General features: G+C 45.7%; 1 protein-coding gene across 1 annotated transcript in view; it reads right to left on the bottom strand.

Annotated features, from left to right (window-relative positions):
- Positions 1–20,341, bottom strand: part of Adarb2 (adenosine deaminase RNA specific B2 (inactive)) — a 277,649-nt gene that overhangs the window by 181,198 nt on the left and 76,110 nt on the right. Inside the window, exons 2-3 of the mRNA XM_052156649.1 lie at positions 17,789–17,875; positions 5,160–6,067 (exon numbers count right to left, since the gene is read on the bottom strand). Coding sequence (XP_052012609.1) covers positions 5,160–6,067; positions 17,789–17,875 — 995 coding nt within the window. The remainder of the gene's footprint in view (positions 1–5,159; positions 6,068–17,788; positions 17,876–20,341) is intronic.

Here is a 20,341-nt window from a genome sequence, read left to right as displayed (position 1 = left end):
ATACATGTGTGTGGCATGCATGTGGAGAGCAGAGGTCAACCTCAAATTTTCTCCCTCAGGACAGCTTCCTCCATGATTCTGGAGATTACAGGGACAGAATCTCTGTCTCTCCAGGAGCTCACACTGATTCAGTTAGGCTGGCTGGCTAGCAAATCTGGTGATACATTTGTCCCTGGCTGTCAAACTCTGGAGTTACAAGGCCATCCCAACATGCCTGCCTTGTTAAACGGGAGCTAGAGATGGATTCAGGTCTTCTTTCTTGCCTGCCAATCACTACTCAATGAGTGATCTCACCAGCCTCCAATAAATACCTCCGAAACATGCCTTCCTGACATTTCTAAGCACTGGCACAGATGAAGTATTTGTTTCAAAGTCTATCATGTAATTAAGAGAACTCCCACTAGGATGGTTTGAAGCCTTGTTTTTAATGCTAGTCTTTGGTTAAAGCACTGAAGAAATGACATCTTCTTTGAAATAACATGTGGGTCTTTGCCATCCTGCAAATTAACGATCCTGTGAGGAGCTGGACACGGGAGTTTGGGCAGACAACATTAAATACTTAAAAAGTTAGTGCCCCAGTTCTAGAAGTTGCACTGCTACAGGTTCTTAAAGCAAACTCTTGAAAAATTGTCCTTGCTCGGGGGAGGTGCAAAGTTCTCTGATCTGAAAGGCCAGGTTTTGTGAAGACGTTTGGTTTGCTGCCCCATTTTAGTGCTAGCAAAAGAGTCAGATGAGGATTATGAAAGGAGACATCTTTAGGGACCTAAAAATCTCGAGTCAAGATGCATTTGGGACCAAGTGTTTGTCTGAACATGCTAGAAGGATGAGGGTGTGGTGTTCATGATGACAGACAAAGAGGGAAATCCATGAAGTATAAGTGAAGGATTCTATGCTCCTTCGGTGAGGGGCGTAGAGTATTTATGGGGGACTTCCATGATGGTTAGGTGGGTGGTCCATGAAAAACAGGTTGTAGTCCACAAAGTTTGGGTAAAGGGTCCATGATATTGATGGGAGTTTTATAATGTGTTGGCTGATCCAATCTGTAGATGGGGGTTCATGGTGTTTAGGACAGAGAATCCTGCAATTAATAGATAATAATTTCCCTTTAGTTTCATGACCAATAGATGAAGGGTTTTGATATACAGGTGGGAATCCCATAATGTGTAGACAGGGGTTCACAATTTGTGCATGGAGTTTTTATGATCTATACAGATGGAATATCTATGATTTATGAATGAAGGCTCAGGGTATAGAAACAGGTATGCATGACACATAGACAAGGGTTTCACAGTGTCTAGTTAGGACTCAAGCCATAGATAGACAAAGGCCCTGTGATAATTTACTGAAGTGCTTCCAGGATAACACCGTTCCTGGAAGGGAATGCTGAGCAGGAAGACGGAACAGCATTTATGGTGAACCCTGAAACCGTTTATTTTCATATTTTCTCCCTTGAACTTAGACCCTACCTAGGACAACCTTTTAATTTCGTCAGCCCTGAGTCCTATTGTTGTGTTGGCTCCCACCCAGCTCCAGGGTGTACTTTTCAAGGGGGCTGAGGCAAGAGGATAATGAGCCCTGGCAGGGCTGCACTGCCGTGTGTGATGAATGGCCCGCAACCCTCGAGCCACTCTGTGCCCTTCATCATCCAGTCGGAGTGGTTAGCAGACTGTCAGAGAAAAATAATTTAGCGGCCGTGGCTTTAACGGATGTGCTGCATTCTGGGGTCAAATGACTATTACAAAGTAGTAGCGCTGCCTGGCTTCTGTAGTGTGAGCTCGGAGTCGACAACAGGAAAGAAGGGAGGCATCACTGCCGTTCTTCAGTCTCATACAGTAGACAGCAGAAGAGATATGGGGAGGAGGGGCATGTCCTAGTAAATAGATAATCCCAGGCCAGTCTGCAGCCTTTCTCCAAGGTGGCATCAGGCTGGGGCAGAGTGAAGAAGCAGTAGGAGCATGCCCACAATCACTAATGGGGCCTTCTCAGACAAAGTGGCAAGAATCATTCTTCTGCCCAGTCTGAGTCCAGGCAGTGGGATGCTTCAATGGCTGTTCTGCAAGTGGGATTCTAGGGAGCAGAAAGGTAGCACTGGGGGAAGTCAGAAACGTAAAAAGACAAAGACATAGAAAAGAGAGGAAGCAAGGCTATAGAGTTCCTTGTTAGTAAACAGGGACGGATCTAGGAATCACTCTTGTGTCTTTCTATAGCACTTTTTCCTCTGGTGGGTCTATGCATTTATTTGAGCACAAGCTGAAAGTCACGACTGATGAAGGTTATGGTTTATCTGCTCCTATCTGCTCATTAAAGAGATTATTGCATATGCAATAAATACTTGAGGTGAAGTAAATGAATAGAAAGTAGGTAGAGCAGGAAAACCCACTCTCCCTCACCCGGCGCTCATTATCTGCAGATTATCCTCTCTCTCACTCAAGATTGGTGGGAAGCAATCTGGACATTTTGGGCCAGAAAGATGCCGAGCCAATAAAGAGAGTGCTAATGCAAGCACGAGGACCCCCATGAAGCGCAGGGAATGGTAGCATGTGCCTAAGGTCTAAGGAGACAGAGGACCTCCGGGCTATGCTGGCCAGCTAGTCTTGCCAGGTTCAATGAGAGAGTCTGTATCAAAAAATAAGGAGGAGAAGCTGGAGAGATGCCTCAGCACTTAAGATCTCCCATCACAGAGATCCATAATCTCCCAGCACCCACATCAGCGGGCTCACAACTGCCTATAACTCCAGGTCCAGCGGAGCTGAGCCCCTCTTCTGGACTTGAAAGCACTGAAGTGATGTGCACAAGCCCTACATATTACCCATAGTTAAAAATAAACACAAATAAAAATAAGGTGGAAAGTGATAGGAGGGAACATCCCACATTAATCACTGACATGCCTCTACATGCATGCACACACACATGTGAACACGCACACAAATACAGACCCAAACACACATGCATGTACTACACACACACACACACACACACACACACAGAACATCTGTTGCGGCATCTATCCTATGCTTGCTTATAGTCATATAATTGTGGAATGAATGAATGAATGAATAAATGTCCTACCTAGTCATTATTGAAGGTGAGGGGTCCCCTTATGTTCTCTGTGGCTTCACACATACTCCAGAGCAGTAGCTGGGTTTTGATGACAGCCCAAATTCTTTTTGCAGATTCTTTATCTCCCAAGACAAGACAAGGGACCTCTATTTCAGGTGCGATGATGTCGTGATGGTGGTGATCACAGCAATAGCTAACTTGTAGTTATTAAGTGCTTATGATGAATCCCAAACGGGGCTAAGTGCCTTTTAACTATGTAAAGTGTTTCTTCCCTTGATTGATGCCCAAAATGAATAAAAATAATTTTCTGTATTGACTACATTAGGGAGGCCTACAAATAAGTCTCAAAATGATAAGAGAAAGAGAATTAGCATAAATAAGCAATTATAAAACTTGGCAGAATAAGGTTGTCTTAAGTGATGTGAGAGCAGTTCTTGACACACAGGCCGTGCTACAAAAGCATCTTAAACAAGCGAGGGTAAACTGCACCTTCTTTTTAAAAGACATGGAAGGAATTGCGTATTTATTGCATTGGCAGCTTCTGGAAACCTTAGTGTAGATGGGTCTCTGGCGGGCCCTTGTCTCTCTTATGCAGTAGGTGGGTCCCTGGTGGCTCTGTGTCAGGGTTGGGGCAGGAGGCACGCAGGGGCCAGCAGGAATGTGTGCAGTGGGTGGCTGCTACTCCAGACATCCTGAGTTACCAGTGGGCTGTGGTGGGCGGAGAGGCACAAGGATCTCCAGAGTGTGACTCTTCCACAATGTGGGGCTCCCTCCCCACAGGGCTGAGGGTGCAGCTCAGGGGTGATGGCTGGTCTAACACACAAGTGGCTCTGGAATTGAATTCCAGTATCACAGAGAAAAAAATAAATAAAAGCAGATCCACTACTGTGTTGGCAAAACTGGGAGAGGTCCTTCCTTCCTTCCTTCCTTCCTTCCTTCCTTCCTTCCTTCCTTCCTTCCTTCCTTCCTATCTTCTTTCCCTCTCTCACTCCCTTCCTCCTTTTACTCCTTTCCTTTCTCCCTTCCTTCCTTTTCCTCTCCTTTCTCTCTCTCTCTTTCTTTGCTTCCTTCTTTCTACCTTCCCACCTTATCTCCCTCTCTCCTTATCTTCCCTCCCTCCTTCTCTTTTTTCCTTCTTTCCTTCCTCCCTTCTTTCCCTCCTTTCTCTTACTTCCTTCTTCCTTCCCTTCCTTTTTCATTCCCCCTCATTCTCTCCTTCCTTCTTCCTCCCTTTCTTCCCCCCTCCTTTCTCCTTCCTTCTTTCTCATACATGCCAGGCTGACCTTGAACTTACTATGTAGCTGAAGATAACACTGAACTCTTTGTCCTCTTTCCTCTGCCTCTCTGGTGCTGGGATTATACACATGCACCACCGTTCCTGGCCTACGCGGTGCTGAGGGTCGGATCCATGGCTTCATGCGTGCTGGGCACCATTAGACCTACTGTCATATCCACAGGGCCTCACTCTTGTCCCTAACTCCCTCTGCCTTCCAGCGAGTTCTTTTTCACACACTCTTGGTCTGTGCTAGTGTCTTACTGCAGAAGTTTCCGCTTGGTTGGAAACCATAGTTACAGAGGTCCTGGTTACTCCCAATGAGACAATTCCCATCTTGGTTTGCCCAGAGTAACCCACTAGGAACTCAGTTCAGATCACCAAGCAACACACCTTTTACTTCTAAGTTACCAGAGGGCCTGGCAAATGAATCCTACCTTTCCTGCAGCCTAGGCCACTTGGTGGGGACAGAAGAGACTGTCCTCTGCTGTCTCCACTTGTTTCCTGTGACCCTGGTTGTCTTTTCTCCCTAGCAGTTGATTGTAAAAGTTGCCTGGCTTCATGTATTCTCTCATTACTTCTGCTCAGTTCCTGTGTAGATGATTAGTTTGCTTTCTTAACAATCCCATGACTCTCTATGCAGAAAACCTGGCAGTTTCTCTGTGTGTGCTTGGGAAAGGGGTCTTTTCGGGAAGGCCATTGCATACCACATTCTGCTTACAGCCACACCAGGGGAGAGCGGCAGGACGACTCTCCTCTCACAGCAAGAATTTCCTAACTCACATCCATCTTTCCATCTAGCAGGCAGCTACCTGAGAAGTCTCACCTGTGGCAAGAGGTTGCTTTTACTCCTGCTGGGTATGTGATCAGGCAGCCGGATATCGAAGAGGGCCTGCAAGGCAGCTTGTGCTGCTTGGCCCTTGGCCAGCTTCTTGCTCCGTCCAGAGCCTTCGAACGTCCTCCCGTCCACGCACACAGCCATGACAAAGCTCTTGACTCGGGGCTTCTCGGCTGTTTCGGAGAGGCACACATACCGAAGACCTGAGCGTAACTCGTTCAGCACTACTACAGGGTTCCTCTCACCCAGGGCCCCGGGAGCCAGCCTGGACCTGTCAGGCAAAGTCTGGCCCATGAGGTCCAGTGTGTGGTAGAAGAGCCGTCCTCGCCGGTAGGCGGAGGACAGAAACTCAGTATCAACGGGACGACAGCCCGGGAAATCCTCCTTTCTTGAGGATGGTTCGAACTCCTTGAACAGTGTGTCTGGGAAGTCAGCCTGGTCAGAGGTGAAGTCAGTGCACGGACTGGTACTACTGCCCATGGCCAGGTGGGCCTGGAATGCATTGGGGAACTGCACAAAGGACTTCAGGGCCATTTCTGCTGCCCGCATCTTGGCCTTCTTCTTAGTGGGCCCCGTGCCTTCAAATGTGAGCCCATTCACTTCGACAGCCACTGCGAAAACAGGGGCATGCACTGGGCCAGTCTGTGACACCATTCGGTATTGCAGACCCGGCTTCAGTTCATGCAGCTGGACCAGTGCATTCTTGGGTGTCATAGACCAGGAGAGCTTCTTCCAGATGAGCTGCAGTTTGCAGAAATGTCCCCCATTTCCTTCCTCCAGCGGCCTTTTCCTTTTGACGCTGGGTGTGTTGCCTCTGGCCCAGTCTCCAGGGGGCAGGGGCCTGGTCCCCAGGTTGCTCACATTTCGGTTTTCCTTCACTTCAGCACTGCTGGTACCTGGAGGTGAGAACAAATTAGTCATGACCCTGAGCACTGGCAGGTCGCCACTAATGAGGTCATCCTTGCTAATGATGGCTCTCTAAGACTGGGGAATCCAGGGACATAGATCCCTTTCCTTCTGCACCTCAGGCCAGGTCTGGGAAAGGTGCTGTAATGACTTCTACAAGACACAAGGGAGGAGCAGCAGCAGGGCCCATTTGTCTATTAGGGGGTGGGAGGGTGGGGGGGTGGGGTGTGGGAGGTGGGGAGGCCTCCATCATTGGGCAGTTCTCAGAAAGTCAGGCTTGAGAAGACATGAGGAAGAGACAGGCAAGGCGTGTGTCTGGTGCACATCCTCAGTCTCTGGTTGTTAGTATGAGCTGTGATGTTGTCACCTATGATGTCACCCTACCTCCTCAGTGCCCATAGGCAAATGCGTGTCTTCCCTCCCCACATGCTGCCAAAGCCCTTTTGCAAGGTGATTGTTGCCTGTGATGCCTGCTGAGTTGTAGGGGGAAGGGCTTTGTTGAGACCATACTCTTATATATCAGGTCCAGTAGAGTTTCTCAAAACCCCGCCTCCTAATTCACATCCTGAAGGAAGGTGCAGCAGTCTGTCCTAAACACCTGCATGTCACCTGTGCAGTCAGTAGAGTTGATGGGCCTCAGTCACATCTGTTACTTATGGAGCTGAGAGTCTGAGGGGGTATCAGGGCCCTGAGTCTGAGCTCTTTATTACTTGACCGCCCCCCCCCCCCCCAAGTCCTGTCCTGAATGAGATAACTCGTGGGGAGCCAATCAAAGGCCACAGGTGCTGGGACGTGTCTTTCACGATTCATCTGAAATGTGGCTTTTGGGCTTCTCTTTTAAAATCACTGAAGCTTCTTAACAAAGGGCACTCATTGTCCTTATAAATAAAAATATCTCAGGTTGACATATCAAGGTAGAAAATGGTTCTACACTCCTCCACTGCTGGTGGGGTTGCAAATTGGTACAACCACTCTGGAAAGCAGTCTGGCGGTTCCTCCGAAAACTGGGCACCTCACTTCCAGAAGATCCTGCTATACCACTCCTGGGCATATACCCAGAGGATTCCCCACCATGTAATAAGGATACATGCTCTACTATGTTCATAGCAGCCCTATTTATAATTGCCAGATGCTGGAAAGAACCCAGGTATCCCTCAACAGAAGAGTGGATACAAAAAATGTGGTATATCTACACAATGGAGTACTATTCAGCCATTAGAAACAATGAATTCATGAAATTCTTAGGCAAATGGATGGAGCTAGAGAACATCATACTAAGTGAGGTAACCCAGACTCAAAAGGTGAATCATGGTATGCACTCACTAATAAGTGGTTATTAACCTAGAAAACTGGAATACCCAAAACATAATCCACACATCAAATGAGATACAAGAAGAAAGCAGGAGTGGTCCCTGGTTCTGGAAAGACTCAGTGAAACAGTATTTGGCAAAACCAGAACGGGGAACTGGGAAGGGGTGGGAGGGAGGACAGGGGAAGAGAAGGGGGCTTACGGGACTTTCGGGGAGTGGGGGGGGGCTAGAAAAGGGGAAATCATTTGAAATGTAAATAAATTATATCAAATAAAAAAAAAAGAAAAAGAAAAAAAAAAAAGAAAAAAAAAAAAAAAAAAGAAAATGGTTCTAAATGTACCATATAGTTTAGCTACAAGTCAGGCACTCTGCTTGTCCTACACCCACTGACAACCAAGAAACACTACCTACTCAGCAACTATGTCATTGGGAACACTTCCTAGAACTGAGATTAACGAAGATGTTCATTGTGGCCCATTATTTTTACAGTTGAAAATATAGGAAATACATAACTTTCCATATCTAGAGGACTGGTGAGATTGCAGTAGAATCCAACAGCAGAATGATAATATAAGAATGATATCTTTGTGGACTTGATATGCTTCAACCTAAATAAATCTCATCCACAGAATGCTAGATGGCAAAATGAACTTGCAAAAGTAATCCACTGAGTAGGATAGAATTCAGGTATGTCCTAAGAGTACGCATATTACATATTACTCATATAATCAGACTTATGAAGGGACTGAGGGCAGTTATATCATAAAGATGCATCCCCATCTCCCAGAGGAGGCAGGGGAAGGAAGGGAAAAAAAATAAGAGCACAAAGAATGCCTTCATTTCTACTGTGGCATTTTCTTTCTTTTTTTTTTTTTAAAAGTCACATAGTGTGTGTATGTGTGTGTGTGTGTGTGTGTGTGCATGGATATGTGTGCGTGTCTGTGTGTATATGCATGTATGTGTGTGTGTGTGTGTGCATGGATATGTGTGCGTGTCTGTGTGTATATGCATGTATGTGTGTGTGTGCATGGATATGTGTGCGTGTCTGTGTGTATATGCATGTATGTGTGTGTGTGTGTTTGTGTGTGTGTGAGACGAGGGCGCAGGTGTGGGCAGGTCAGAGAACGACTTGCAGCAGTCAGTTCTCTCTTCCCACCATATGGGTTCCAAGGATTGAACTCAGGTCGTCAGGCTTGGTGGCAAGTGCCTTTGCCACCTTGTCATCTTGTTGATCCAACATTTTATTGCTTTTGCAAAAAAGTAAGATAAAGTTTAGCAAAACTATAACTTTATATATATGTATACATACACACATATGTATAAACATGCATACATATATTTATATACTTGTGGACATATATGTATACACACATATGAGTCCTGGAACTGATCGGGCCAGGCAGAATCATGTCCACGGTTCTCTAAGCACCTTGCACGTGTTCTCAGAGGCTGGGAGCTCTCAGCTCCGTGGCAGGTGTGAATGTGTTGTTTTTTTTCTTTCTCATTAAGCAAGTAGAAACTGCAGGTGAATTTTCCAGTGACCCCACAGCTTCAAAAGCAGACAGCAAACGCCTGGCTGGCTGTTGACACATGGAATGACCTGTCTCTCTTGTGCAGCTAGGAAACTACTCATACATAACGGTAGCATATAACTGTGAGAGATAGACACGGTTAAAGACAATCTATGATTAGCCACCTTGGGTAACTATTCTCTAATCAAGTTGTTCTCTTAGAGAACCCCAGGTGTGAACTGCGCTTTGCCAGGGCATGCGCTTCTGGAATGCAAAACTCAAAAATGTGTTATCAAAACCCAAGGAATATGCCTGTGGACAGGCGGCCATCTTCTACAGACCCTGCCAGCTTCGATGTGTTCCACCGAGTACCTAACTTTGCTATATTTCTTCTTCATTAGTCCTTAGTTATTTAGTGGCTAATACTTTACAGTAATAACTAATAATAAGCTAATAATAACACTTTACAAGCAGATAGCGAGTAACCAAGGCTCAAGGAGTTGGAATTATTTACAGAAGTTCCTGGTCTGGTTAAGTGTTTAGGTTGGGACTCAGTCCTAGCAATCTCACATTGCACTCATCTATGCAGTGGCTGTAAGTGGATTTTATGGATGCAGAATGATTGTGACATTTTCTTGGCCTTTGTAGATTAACACCCCTCCCCAGGCCATCTGGTTGTAATGAAGCCAAGTCTACCCCATGTGTGATGAGTCCCGGGGCTGATCGGGCCAGGCAGAGTCCTGCCCACGGTTCTCTAAGCGCCTCGCACATGTTCTCGGGGGCTGGGGGCGCTCAGCTCCTCGGCAGGTGTGAATGTGTTCTTTTTCTCATTAAGCAAGTGGAAACGGCAGGTGAATTTTCCAGTGAACCCACAGCTTCAAAACAGTGAATGCCTGGCTGGCTGTTGACACGCGGACCTGCTTCCCTCGTGCAGCCTGAAAGCCATGCAGGTTGAGACCTGCCAGAATCACTACTGTGCTCCTCACCTCTCAGTTTATGGCATTGTTGTTGGAGAATAATGAAGAAGAAAGTACAATTTCACAGTCACAAAGGATGCCTTTGAAAATCAGGTGCCTTCCAGAGGTATCCTGACATTTGAGAATGTTCTTTTCAGCGAGTACTAACCTCTCTTAGCTCAGCGCTCACCCATCGGTCATAGCTATCATGTCTTTATAAAGAAGCCAAAACAGGCCTTTCAAGGACGCTCCATGTGGGGGCGCTAGGCTCTGCGTTGAAAGGAGCTCAACTCTCGGTTTAATTTTCGGAGTTGTGAAATGGGCTTATTACTGTATCAATTTGCTACTAAAAAGCTATTAGGATTTGGGGAGGTTAGTTTGTTCAGAAGTGTGAATCTGAGTGTTTGCTAAGTTATAACCATGCAACGTTCATTTGTTATGGATCTCAGCAAAAATAATTACCGTTTAGATAGCAAGTGCTAAATCTCAACTGTTCGTGTTAATCGTTGTGTGCTCTGGGTATGCACACAGCAATGCACTCTGTCATTTAGGGCATTTCAAGCCAAGGGAGAATGTACATTAGATTAAACCATGCGATTTCCCCCCAAATGGAACTCAAAATGGAAAATAAAGAGCAAACAAAACAATTCCCAAATCCCCACATCAGATTGCCTAGAAACCTGCTTAGAGCCTTCTAATTTCTTATTGATTTCTTACAATGTGGGGATTTAATAAGTGTGCCAGTGTGATTATGGTGGCCAGCCTATCAGATGACCTCTGCTGTATCTTAGAGAATCAAACTCAGAAAACAGCATTTTTGCTCTACACATGGTAAAAATCCCTTTTATTTACTTCCACTCTGTAACTCTTAATATCTCGCTATTGTTGTAGATGGAACTTTTCATATAAACTTTGATTATTAGACTGGGGCATGAGTCTCTCTCTCTCTCTCTCCCTCTCTCCCTCCCTCTCTCTCTCTCTCTCTCTCTCTCTCTCTCTCTCTCTCTCTCTCTCTGTGTGTGTGTGTGTGTGTGTGTGTGCATATGCCTGCGTGTGTATACAAGTAGAGAGCAAAGGTTGATGCTGGGTGTCCTTTCCAGTTGACACAGGGTCTTTGGCTGAACCTGGAGCGTAGGCTAGGCTGGATGGCCACAGATCCCCCGTTTCCGACTCCTGAGCACTGGGATCTCAGGGGCTCCCAGCACCCTACTTTTCACATGGGTGCTGGATATCAAACTCAGGCACCTTTGCTCATGAAGTAAGCAGAACCCTACGAACTACCTGCCAGCCCCCGTGAGCGTCTTCCTTAATGATAATGATAATTATAATAATAGTTAGTAGCAGTTGGTTAAAAAGAACAGACGTGGGCCCTTATCCTAGATATAAGTTAGGCTCTCTGGGATGACATTACCCATGGTGATATTACCAATACAAAAATGCTTTGGTTAACCCATTCTCAGAATCCAGCAAGAGCTTCAGTGCCCATCTAGGCTTAGGCTGTGGTCTTTGTTGTGGGACCTGCCAGTGGCCACTTGACAGGGTCAAGAGTCAAACAGGCGAGAGATCACATGATGTCTTTATCCTTTGTTGTTTATGCTTGTTGGGGGTCTTAGACCACTTTCATTTCTTCAAATGAAAGAAAATGAAGATTGTACTTTTATTAGCTTCAGCAGTTGAGTGGGGATGGGTTAAGCGAATATATAAATATCTTTGTCTACTATGTATCTATTTGTGTGTCTGTCTACCTATCTGTCTGTGTGTCTATCCATCTCTCAGGCTTAGTAAAATGCCCACCTCAGGGGCACTTTAAAATGCTGCAGGGAAACAGTTAAGGACCCCTACTTGTACCTGTATCCAGCTTCTCTTTATCACTATTTTATTTGCTGGTGATTTTCAACAGTTTCCTTAGAAATCCCAAGAAATTCCAGAGAGAAGGGTTAATCGTTTTCTGATTTCTCTGGTGTGCTGGATGAGAGATATTGATCTTACCATCCAGAAATGTTAGCCAAAGAACAGCCTCAGCTGCCTAGATGCAGAACAAAACACATTCCTGGTCTCTTCCTTTGCTTGAAAAGGCAAACGTTCACTCCCACGAGGGCTTACTGCACTGCCTGTATGTCCCTTCATGTGGGTAAAAGCCCTATCGTTCCTTCTTGGGCCCTTTCTGTCAGTGGGAGCAACACAGACCCTGGTGACACTCCTCTTGTGACAAGGCTGGAGACTGAAGGACCCTTCCTTCCTCTAATCTTGCCTGCAGATATGCATATCCCCTTGCAGCTAAGCTCATATCTAGGTATGGACTGCATGTGGGCGCTTTACTAGGTCCTTTCCCGAGGGCGTTCACAGTTCTGACTCTGGCAGCACACCTTCATGCTTCCTTTCCACAGAGAAGGCATTACAACAAACGCCACTCTCTTCTTCTGACCCGGGAAATTATATTCATTTTTTTCACCAGTTAGTTCATAGGTTTTATGCACCCAATTGTTACATATAATACTTGAAAAACTCAGGAGATCAAAAAAACAAATCTCTGACTTTTAAACACAGACTTAAAGAGTTACTTGTGAAGGCACGAGCTTGGGGAGTGAGGGGAGAGCCCTGTACCTACAAGCAAATGTGGGCGGCTGTGTAAGCACTGTGGCTCCTGCACCATCAACTCCCAGGCCAGAGCTGGGACTCTTACTCTGGCAGCATGTGTACACACCTGGGTTATGAGGGGGACATGGGGACTTTCTACCTGCTCCAGTTCTTCCTGCCTGGAGGGTGCGTCCCTTTCAGGCATATTGTAAACTCATTCCTTTCTCTGAGCATCCCTGGAGGCACCCGGGGTGGGAATACGCATTGTGTGTAATGGATGAGAGTAAATTAGACCTTGGGCAATCTTGTCACTGTTCACATACATGCAGGTGTCCACGTGGATATTTATGAGCATAGCAGACACAGCTCAGGATGCTGAGGAGTCAGGAACGGGAGAAGAATGATGCAGGAACTCTGGGATGACAGATAGCTACCCCCAACTCCCCCTGGCACACATAGTCTCACCCACTACTCCCCTTAGAACATTTCTGATTAGGGCTCAAACACCTTTCTTGATGAAACTCGCTCCCAAGGGGACCACATCCACCATCCTGATGCCTGTGGCTCTTCTGCCTTGGCAGAGTGGAGAACCACCTTATTCTTCAAGACACCATTTTTTTTTAATACAACCCCGAACTTTGGCCTCCATCGGTCTTTTCAGGGAGTTGCGTGCATGTGTCTCCCCATTGTGGGAATTAGAGGGGAAAAAGCAAGCAAATAATTTCAGATGGGCATTAGATAAATACCATAAGCAACAGAAATAGAACAATCACAAGCAATTTGAAAACCGCCAGGCACGGAAAGAAAATGTCTAAGTCAGGAAGGCATCTGTACAGGAAAATGAAAAATGAAATTATTTCCATTCCGCTTCTCTCACACCTGGATTCTTCTCCAGAACCTTATAAGCACATTATCTCATTTGACAAAATGTGTAGGCAATTATAACGCTAAGTCTAAAGGTCCAAGGCATGAAGGAATTGCATTTTGGACAGGAAGGAAAAAATTGTATATTCTCATAGATGTGGCTACATATTTATTTTCCAAAATAACACTGTTATTTGCAATTTATTAAGTCTGATGACCGGGGCTGATGACATTCAGGAGTGGTTAGAGCAGGCGGCAGTGCGGTCTGAGATGGGATCACACTGCTATCATCCCTAGGAAGGCTTGCTTGGTTTCGGGTTTCCTTGAGTGCCTCCTCCTTCTCTGCTGGTTCCCAAGCAGGCCAGAATCTTCCGCCCGGCTATTATGTGCACCGGCTCCCTCTCATGGCTTAGCATCATTGGGATTGTATGCATCACTGCTAATGGCACTGTCATGTCTGCGGGTCAGGAGGGCTCTGGAGAGCCAGCCATCCAGTGCGCCATGCTACATTTGAAGAGATAATATTGTTCCTGGTGAAGGTTATTCGGCTGCCAAGCAGTCCTGGTTTTAAAAACAGAGCAGCTCCTCCCAGATGACAGGGCTTAACAACAGCAGAAAGGCAGACAGTCTAGTTCGTCCCCCAGACAGTGGGGAGGATTTGGTGTGTAGAGGGGCAGGAGATAGCCTAGACTGTAGGGTGCTTGACAGATGGCTCAGGCTCAGGTCTGCGCGCAGCACCATGAGCTTGGCATTTGCTGGTCATATGTGGGTGTGGCAGTTAGTGAGCTTGAGCAGCTGGGAGAACAAGACTCAGAGAATGGAATGCATGAGACCTGGGGCTGAGGGTAGATTCCTTTTCCCACCCTTGCTTCCACAAATGTTCACATACACTATACATATGTACACAGAGAGGTAAATTGACCACATATACCACTCTCACAGACTACACATGACAATATACATGACAAATACAGTCATGCCACACACACATAGATAAACATGAATACCACTCACACCATGGACATGTATGCCCATACCAAATACAAACCTATAACAATAGTTTTCTAAATGAATTAACAGCATCTAGAGAGAAAGTGAGTCCTGAGAAGGTGGTATATTGGGTAACGTGCTTGCTATGCAAACATGAGGACCTGCATTTTGATCTCCACTGCCTATGCCAAAGCCAGGAGCTGCCTCGGGCATCCTTAACCTCAACACTAGGGTGTAGACAAAGGCAGATCCCAGAGACTGCTTGACAGGTAGAGCCTGGCAGAGACATGAGCTTCAGGCTCAGCGAAGAGATGCTGTCTCAAAAAACATAACAAAACAAAACAAAACAAATTGAAGGCAGAACAATAGAAGAACACATGCACTACTCTCTCCTGGATTCCGCATACATATGCATGCATAGTCACAAGCATTTGTATACACACGTGTACGCGTGCGTGCACACACATGCACACACATACACACAAAGCAAATTAATACACAAATCAACAATGAGGCCCATGAGCACTTTGAGAGCATTTTAATATGTAACAAACAAAAGTTATTTTTATCTATATGTTTCTTCCCATTAGCCAGTAAGCCCAAACTGAGAAAACTGCCTTTAACTGCATGTGTCATCTGTCCTTGACTGAGCAGTCCTTGGGTTTTATGTCCCTTCTTCTCCCCAAACTCTATGACTTTCCACGGTGACAAAACCTCCACATGCAAGCTCACAAGCCCAAGAGTGAACATTCGTGCACAGCTCCTGGACCTTAAACCAGGCCTCTACTTTCCTGTCAGCCTCAGGAGGGAGTCAAATGCTACAGTTGCCCAGAGGAGAAGCTTCTGCTGCTGCTGCTGGTGATGTTGGTGTTAGTCTGTGTACCTATGTGTGTCTGTGTGTGTGTGTGTGTGTGTGTATGTGTGTGTGACCTTTTCAGCGTCCTATGGACAGAGTGCTGGCTTGATAAAGATCCTGGGTTTCTTAAGATGCTGAGCCTTTGGTTACTACATAAAAGTGACTCTGAAAGATAGGATCTATTTGCTCTCTCTCTCTCTCTCTCTCTCTCTCTCTCTCTCTCTCTCTTTCTCTCTTCTTTCTTTTCCTCCTGATTCAGCCAGCTTCCAAGAAGCTCCAGGTGGAAAGAGCATGAAAGAGTTCAAATTCCTCTTGTGTCCGAATAAAGTCAGCACATTCCCTATGCTTTTTACCCGCTTCTTTCTAAGGTTTCTGAGATAGTCATTCATAACTTGACTGGTCTAGAAACTTTTAAATCCAGGCCACCACAAGAGGATATACACAATGACATGTCAAAGTGTTGCTTTGAATCAGAATCCTTGCTAAGAGGGTGTCCTAGAGATAGATGGTCAGGAGCCCACGGTTAAGCCCAGTCAATCCCTTCCCCCTTTCTATGCTTTTCCCAGTTCTCTTCCCCTTCCCCTTTCTATGCTTTCCTTTGGAAATGAAAAGATCTGAGCAGAAGATTGTGAACATCTGGCAAAGTTCTGACCTTTGAACTCTCTCAACTTTACTTCTGGGCATTGGTGTAGGGAAGTGCTAGCTTGACAGGATCTAGACATGATCACCTACAGAAAACAAGTTCTGGGCTCCGTTGTGAGGGAGTTTCTGGACTGGTGTAACTAAGGAGGGAAGGCCCCCCCTAGATGTGGGTGACATCATGGTCTGAGATCCTGAACTTAAAGAGGAAAAGTAAGCTGAGTGTTTGCGTTCATTCCTCTCCTCCTCCCTGTGGTAGCGGCTATGTGAGCAGACACTTCATGCTGGCGTGTGCCATAGCTATGAGGAAAGTGACACTTCCAGGCGGAAATCTCCATGTCCAATAGCATTAATGGCTGTCTGGAGAGGGGCCCACAATAATGTGTTTGATTTGTAGAGACTGGCAACAACATGGACCACGGTTCCCATGGATATCTGCCGGCGTTTTTGTTAGATTCAGTTAATTTTCTTAGCAACCATCAATAGCACCTTGCCTCCTCCCATCCCATGACAAGCATATTCTTAGCTCTTTTTAGTTGACGAAGAAGCCCATCTGTTAGGTGATATTAAATTCAGAGAGATGTTCGTGTGAAATGTTTGGCCACCTCTTTTAAATGCTTGACAATATGCCCCAGGTAGGAGGTTTGCAATTCTCTAGCTCTCCTCTCCTCTCCCCTCCCCTCCCTCTCCTCCTCGCTCCTCCACCTCTGTCTCTTCTCTCCTCTGACTCCGCTTTCTGTCTCTGCTACTTTCTCTTCTGAGCTCTCCTTTCGATGTAAGCAGATGAGATGGATAGGACCCTTCTCTCTAACCCAGCTTCAACACCAGACATTTAGTGATGCTCTCCTATTCTTCTCCAACTTCATGCACTTCACGCAACTTCAGAGATGTTTCACTAGAAAACCCCTAGTTGGCCTTTTTTTTTTCCCCCGAGACAGAGTTTCTCTGTGTAGCCCTGGCTGTCCTGGAACTCACTCTGTATACCAGGCTGGCCTCGAACTCAGAAATCTGCATGCCTCTGCCTCCCAAGTGCTGGAATTACAGGTGTGCACCACCACTGCTGGCTTTCCCCCCCTTTTTTAAAGAACTGTAAAATCCATCCTTGAGCTACCATGATACTACCAATCATTTCTATTTTTTTCTGTAGTTACAGAAGAGAACGAAGGAAAGGGACAAGAGAATCGTCTACGGAAACTAGTTTATTTCCCACAGTCCTTGGGGTTCTTAGCTATGCATGACTGATATTTTCTTATCCTTACAATAAAGATGGGGCTCCAGGAAAGGAAAATGTTCCATATGAAGACAGATGCTAGATGAGCCTGGGATTTCAGGTAAGCTTAGATGTCCTGGTGGTGATAAGATTCTAGGTGAGATATGAGCTTTGGCCAGGCACGAGACTCCGCAGACCCTGGCTGTGGGTGAGAAGGAGGAATCTGATAACCATGGGGCTGCAATGGGAGCTGGGATTCTAGTTAAGAACTGCAAGTGGGACTGGGATTCCAAATGGGAACAGAACTTCCACTGTCGGGATGAGAGACTGCAAGGAAAGATGGCATCCCACACGACCACAAGAGGGTTCTGCATGAGCTTGGTCCTACAGGTTGGATGGATCCCAGGTAATGCTGGTACTATGATAATGATGGGATTGCATGTAGGCATAGGTTGTGGGTGAGGATGAACATCTGTGTGTATCTGGTCCTGCAGGTGAAGATGGACTTCAGGTGAGGGTGAGACTTTGGGTAAGGACTCCATACCTTGGGTGTGATAGTTTCTTATAACTGGGAGAGTATGGTGAGTGTGGGCACAGGTGAGGATGGACCTATGGGTGAGGATGGACCTATGGGTGAGGATGGAACTCAGGACGATGGCCTGATGGAGGTGAGCCCAGGACCTTCTATAGTTGGCAAGACCAGTCAGTCCCCCTCCATGGCTTCAAGGAGGCAGGGAAAGATACTCCCACCCCATACACATTCAGGAAGGACTTCTCTGTAAGAGAAGGGCTGCTTACTTAGATTATCTTCATCCTCTGTGTTTGTGGTGCCAGGATTTAGGTACTTGAAAGGAGCGAGGAAGGATGACAGTATGCTGACTTTGTCTGGAAAGAGAAAGAAGAGGAGATGCATTTTTGACATAGAGTTTCAGAAAAGCCCAGGGTTTTCTTATGTTCTTGTGACCAAGAGGTTGGAACAAAGAGGTGGGAAGGTCGTCGTGGCTGCAGACACTACATTGTGACTCCATTATTTTTATTGAATTTTAGACATAATTTTTATCAAATTCCACTCTCCACTCAATTTAAAACCTTATGATTTCCATCTTTCTTCCTTTATATATTTAGTTATTTATTTTTGGCATCTTCTCTGCCCTTGTTTCACATCCCTGAAAACTTCAAATAGTTGTCTTCAGGGCAATAACATTTCATCTACTTACAGGTGAGTGAGCTAACACCTACCCTGTAAAGAAACACCTCACATAATAAAAATCCAGTAACAAAATTCCAGAATTAGACTTGTCCCAGTAAAGGCAAGAATTACTGGATAAAATCCAGTAACACAATTCCAGAATTAGACTTGTCCCAGTAAAGGCAAGGATTCTCCCAACCCCCCTCACTGGTGAATATTTGCTGTGAGCTATTGAGCTATAGATATGACACACACACATATACATGTACACACACACACACACATCACACAAATACAGAAACATGCACACACACACATATTGAATCTATAGTCTTGTCACTTAGTGGGTATATAAGTAGAAGTGCTAGAGAGGAGAAATAGGCCAGAGTCAAGTAAAGGGCCTGAACTATCCTGAGGATAGTTAAGTGTCATTGACACTGATGGAATTCCAGGGACCCAGGAGCAACTGGCTTTCTGCATGCTTTCCTGTCCTGAATGATGTGCATCTCACTGTATAGCCCAGGCTGGCCTTGAACTTGCTATCCTTCTACCTCAGCTTTCCAGAGACTAGCATTTCTGGCATCCATCAACATGCCAAAGTGGCATTTTCCCTCTTAAACACATAGGTGACAGAATTATAGGTGGGAAGTGCTCTTGTGAAACACATTTTAAAGCAAGTAGTTAAAGGAGTCAGAGTTCCTTATTTTAGAAGTTTCCATGGAACAAACTATGCTACAGAAGCTACGGGGATCTGCTCACACAGCACCTACTCTCTAGAAAGCCTGCCAGAGACTCAAGGCAGCAGACTCTTGGAATGCACCAGCACAGATTCTCCTTGTGTCTGCACAGCTCTCAGTTTTGTCATGAATCTGAACCATATTACTAAAGGACCATGGATGAAAGTGCTACCATTACTTTTCTGTTGTGGGGCAGACTTGCATTGGAGGTTATTTCTGATCTTCTCTTAAGCTTCTTGGGGCTTGGCCAAGAAGGGCTGTGCTGTGCAGGGCCCTTTCCTCTTCTGCTGCCTTTCTTACCTTGGGGCAAGATGCTTTAGAGGGGTTAGCATGTTCAACACTGCTTCTGATCTCATCCTGTGATTGCAGAGGAGCCCTGCCCGTGCCAGTATTCCCATTTGCACGTACACCTCGATCTAAGGGCAGACGCCCGTGAAAACACTCGCTGGTGCTTTTTAACTGCCCTTAGCCTTCAGGCTAGCAGACCCAGGTTGGGATTTGTTCTTTGCTTCCAAGGCTGAGCCTATTTTCTCTTTAGACAATCTTTCCGGCGGCCAAGAGAGATCACATTGAAATTCATCTCAGAGCCTGTTAACAGCTGTTGTTTCCAGTAGAGACAGGCACCAATACAGTGTTCACAGAAAGAGAACAATAAATAACTCTAATATGAAGTGCCCACCCCTCCTTCATCCTACCGAACACGAAGGATCTACACTGCGATGGCTTTGCTCCCCGAGCTCTCGCCACACAGGCTCATTCACTCCACAGAATGAAACACCTTGCTTGACTTATAATTTCATTAAGTGAGTCCAATAATGTTGCACAAAGACTGTGAAGCTCAAATGATTTTGTCTGGAGGATCTTGAAATGAAATTATAATTTTTTTTAATAAAGCAGGAATACCAGCAAAACACCCACAAAATATACCAAGCTATTTCAGGGCAAAACTGTGAAATATATAAAGACTATTTTAGATCCATTCAAGTCTTTGCTTTTTGCTGTTGCTGGTTTTTTTCTCATGCCTATCAAACAAAAAGAGTGCATGCAATTAAAATGGAATGTCAGATGAAGAGGGTTTTTCATTGCCCATATAGTCTCCATATTGTGTGAGGCATGTGTAAGCCAGGCCAGGCACTTACTGTTTATCTAAAGTCCGTGTTTAAGGCAAGGTGCATGGATACACATATTTCCGAGGAAGACTCTATTGGGTAGTGAGCAGACAATGGTTAATGGCAGCAGTCATGAAGGAGAGCAAGTGGAAGGGCTACACAATGAAGCGGCGCACTACACCGACAGGATCAGCTCTGTCAGACAAGACAAGAAAGGAGTGTTGTTGGTGAAGACGTACGGAGAGCACAAATTCTGAGCTGCACTGAGGACAACGTGAAGCAGCATAGCGCTGTGGATGGACCAACTCTTCTCAGA

Source organism: Apodemus sylvaticus, chromosome 14 (assembly GCF_947179515.1).
Source record: "Apodemus sylvaticus chromosome 14, mApoSyl1.1, whole genome shotgun sequence".
NCBI lineage: Eukaryota > Metazoa > Chordata > Mammalia > Rodentia > Muridae > Apodemus > Apodemus sylvaticus.
The sequence above is the reverse complement of the archived record's forward strand: the minus strand, read 5'-3'. Positions and strand labels throughout refer to the sequence as shown.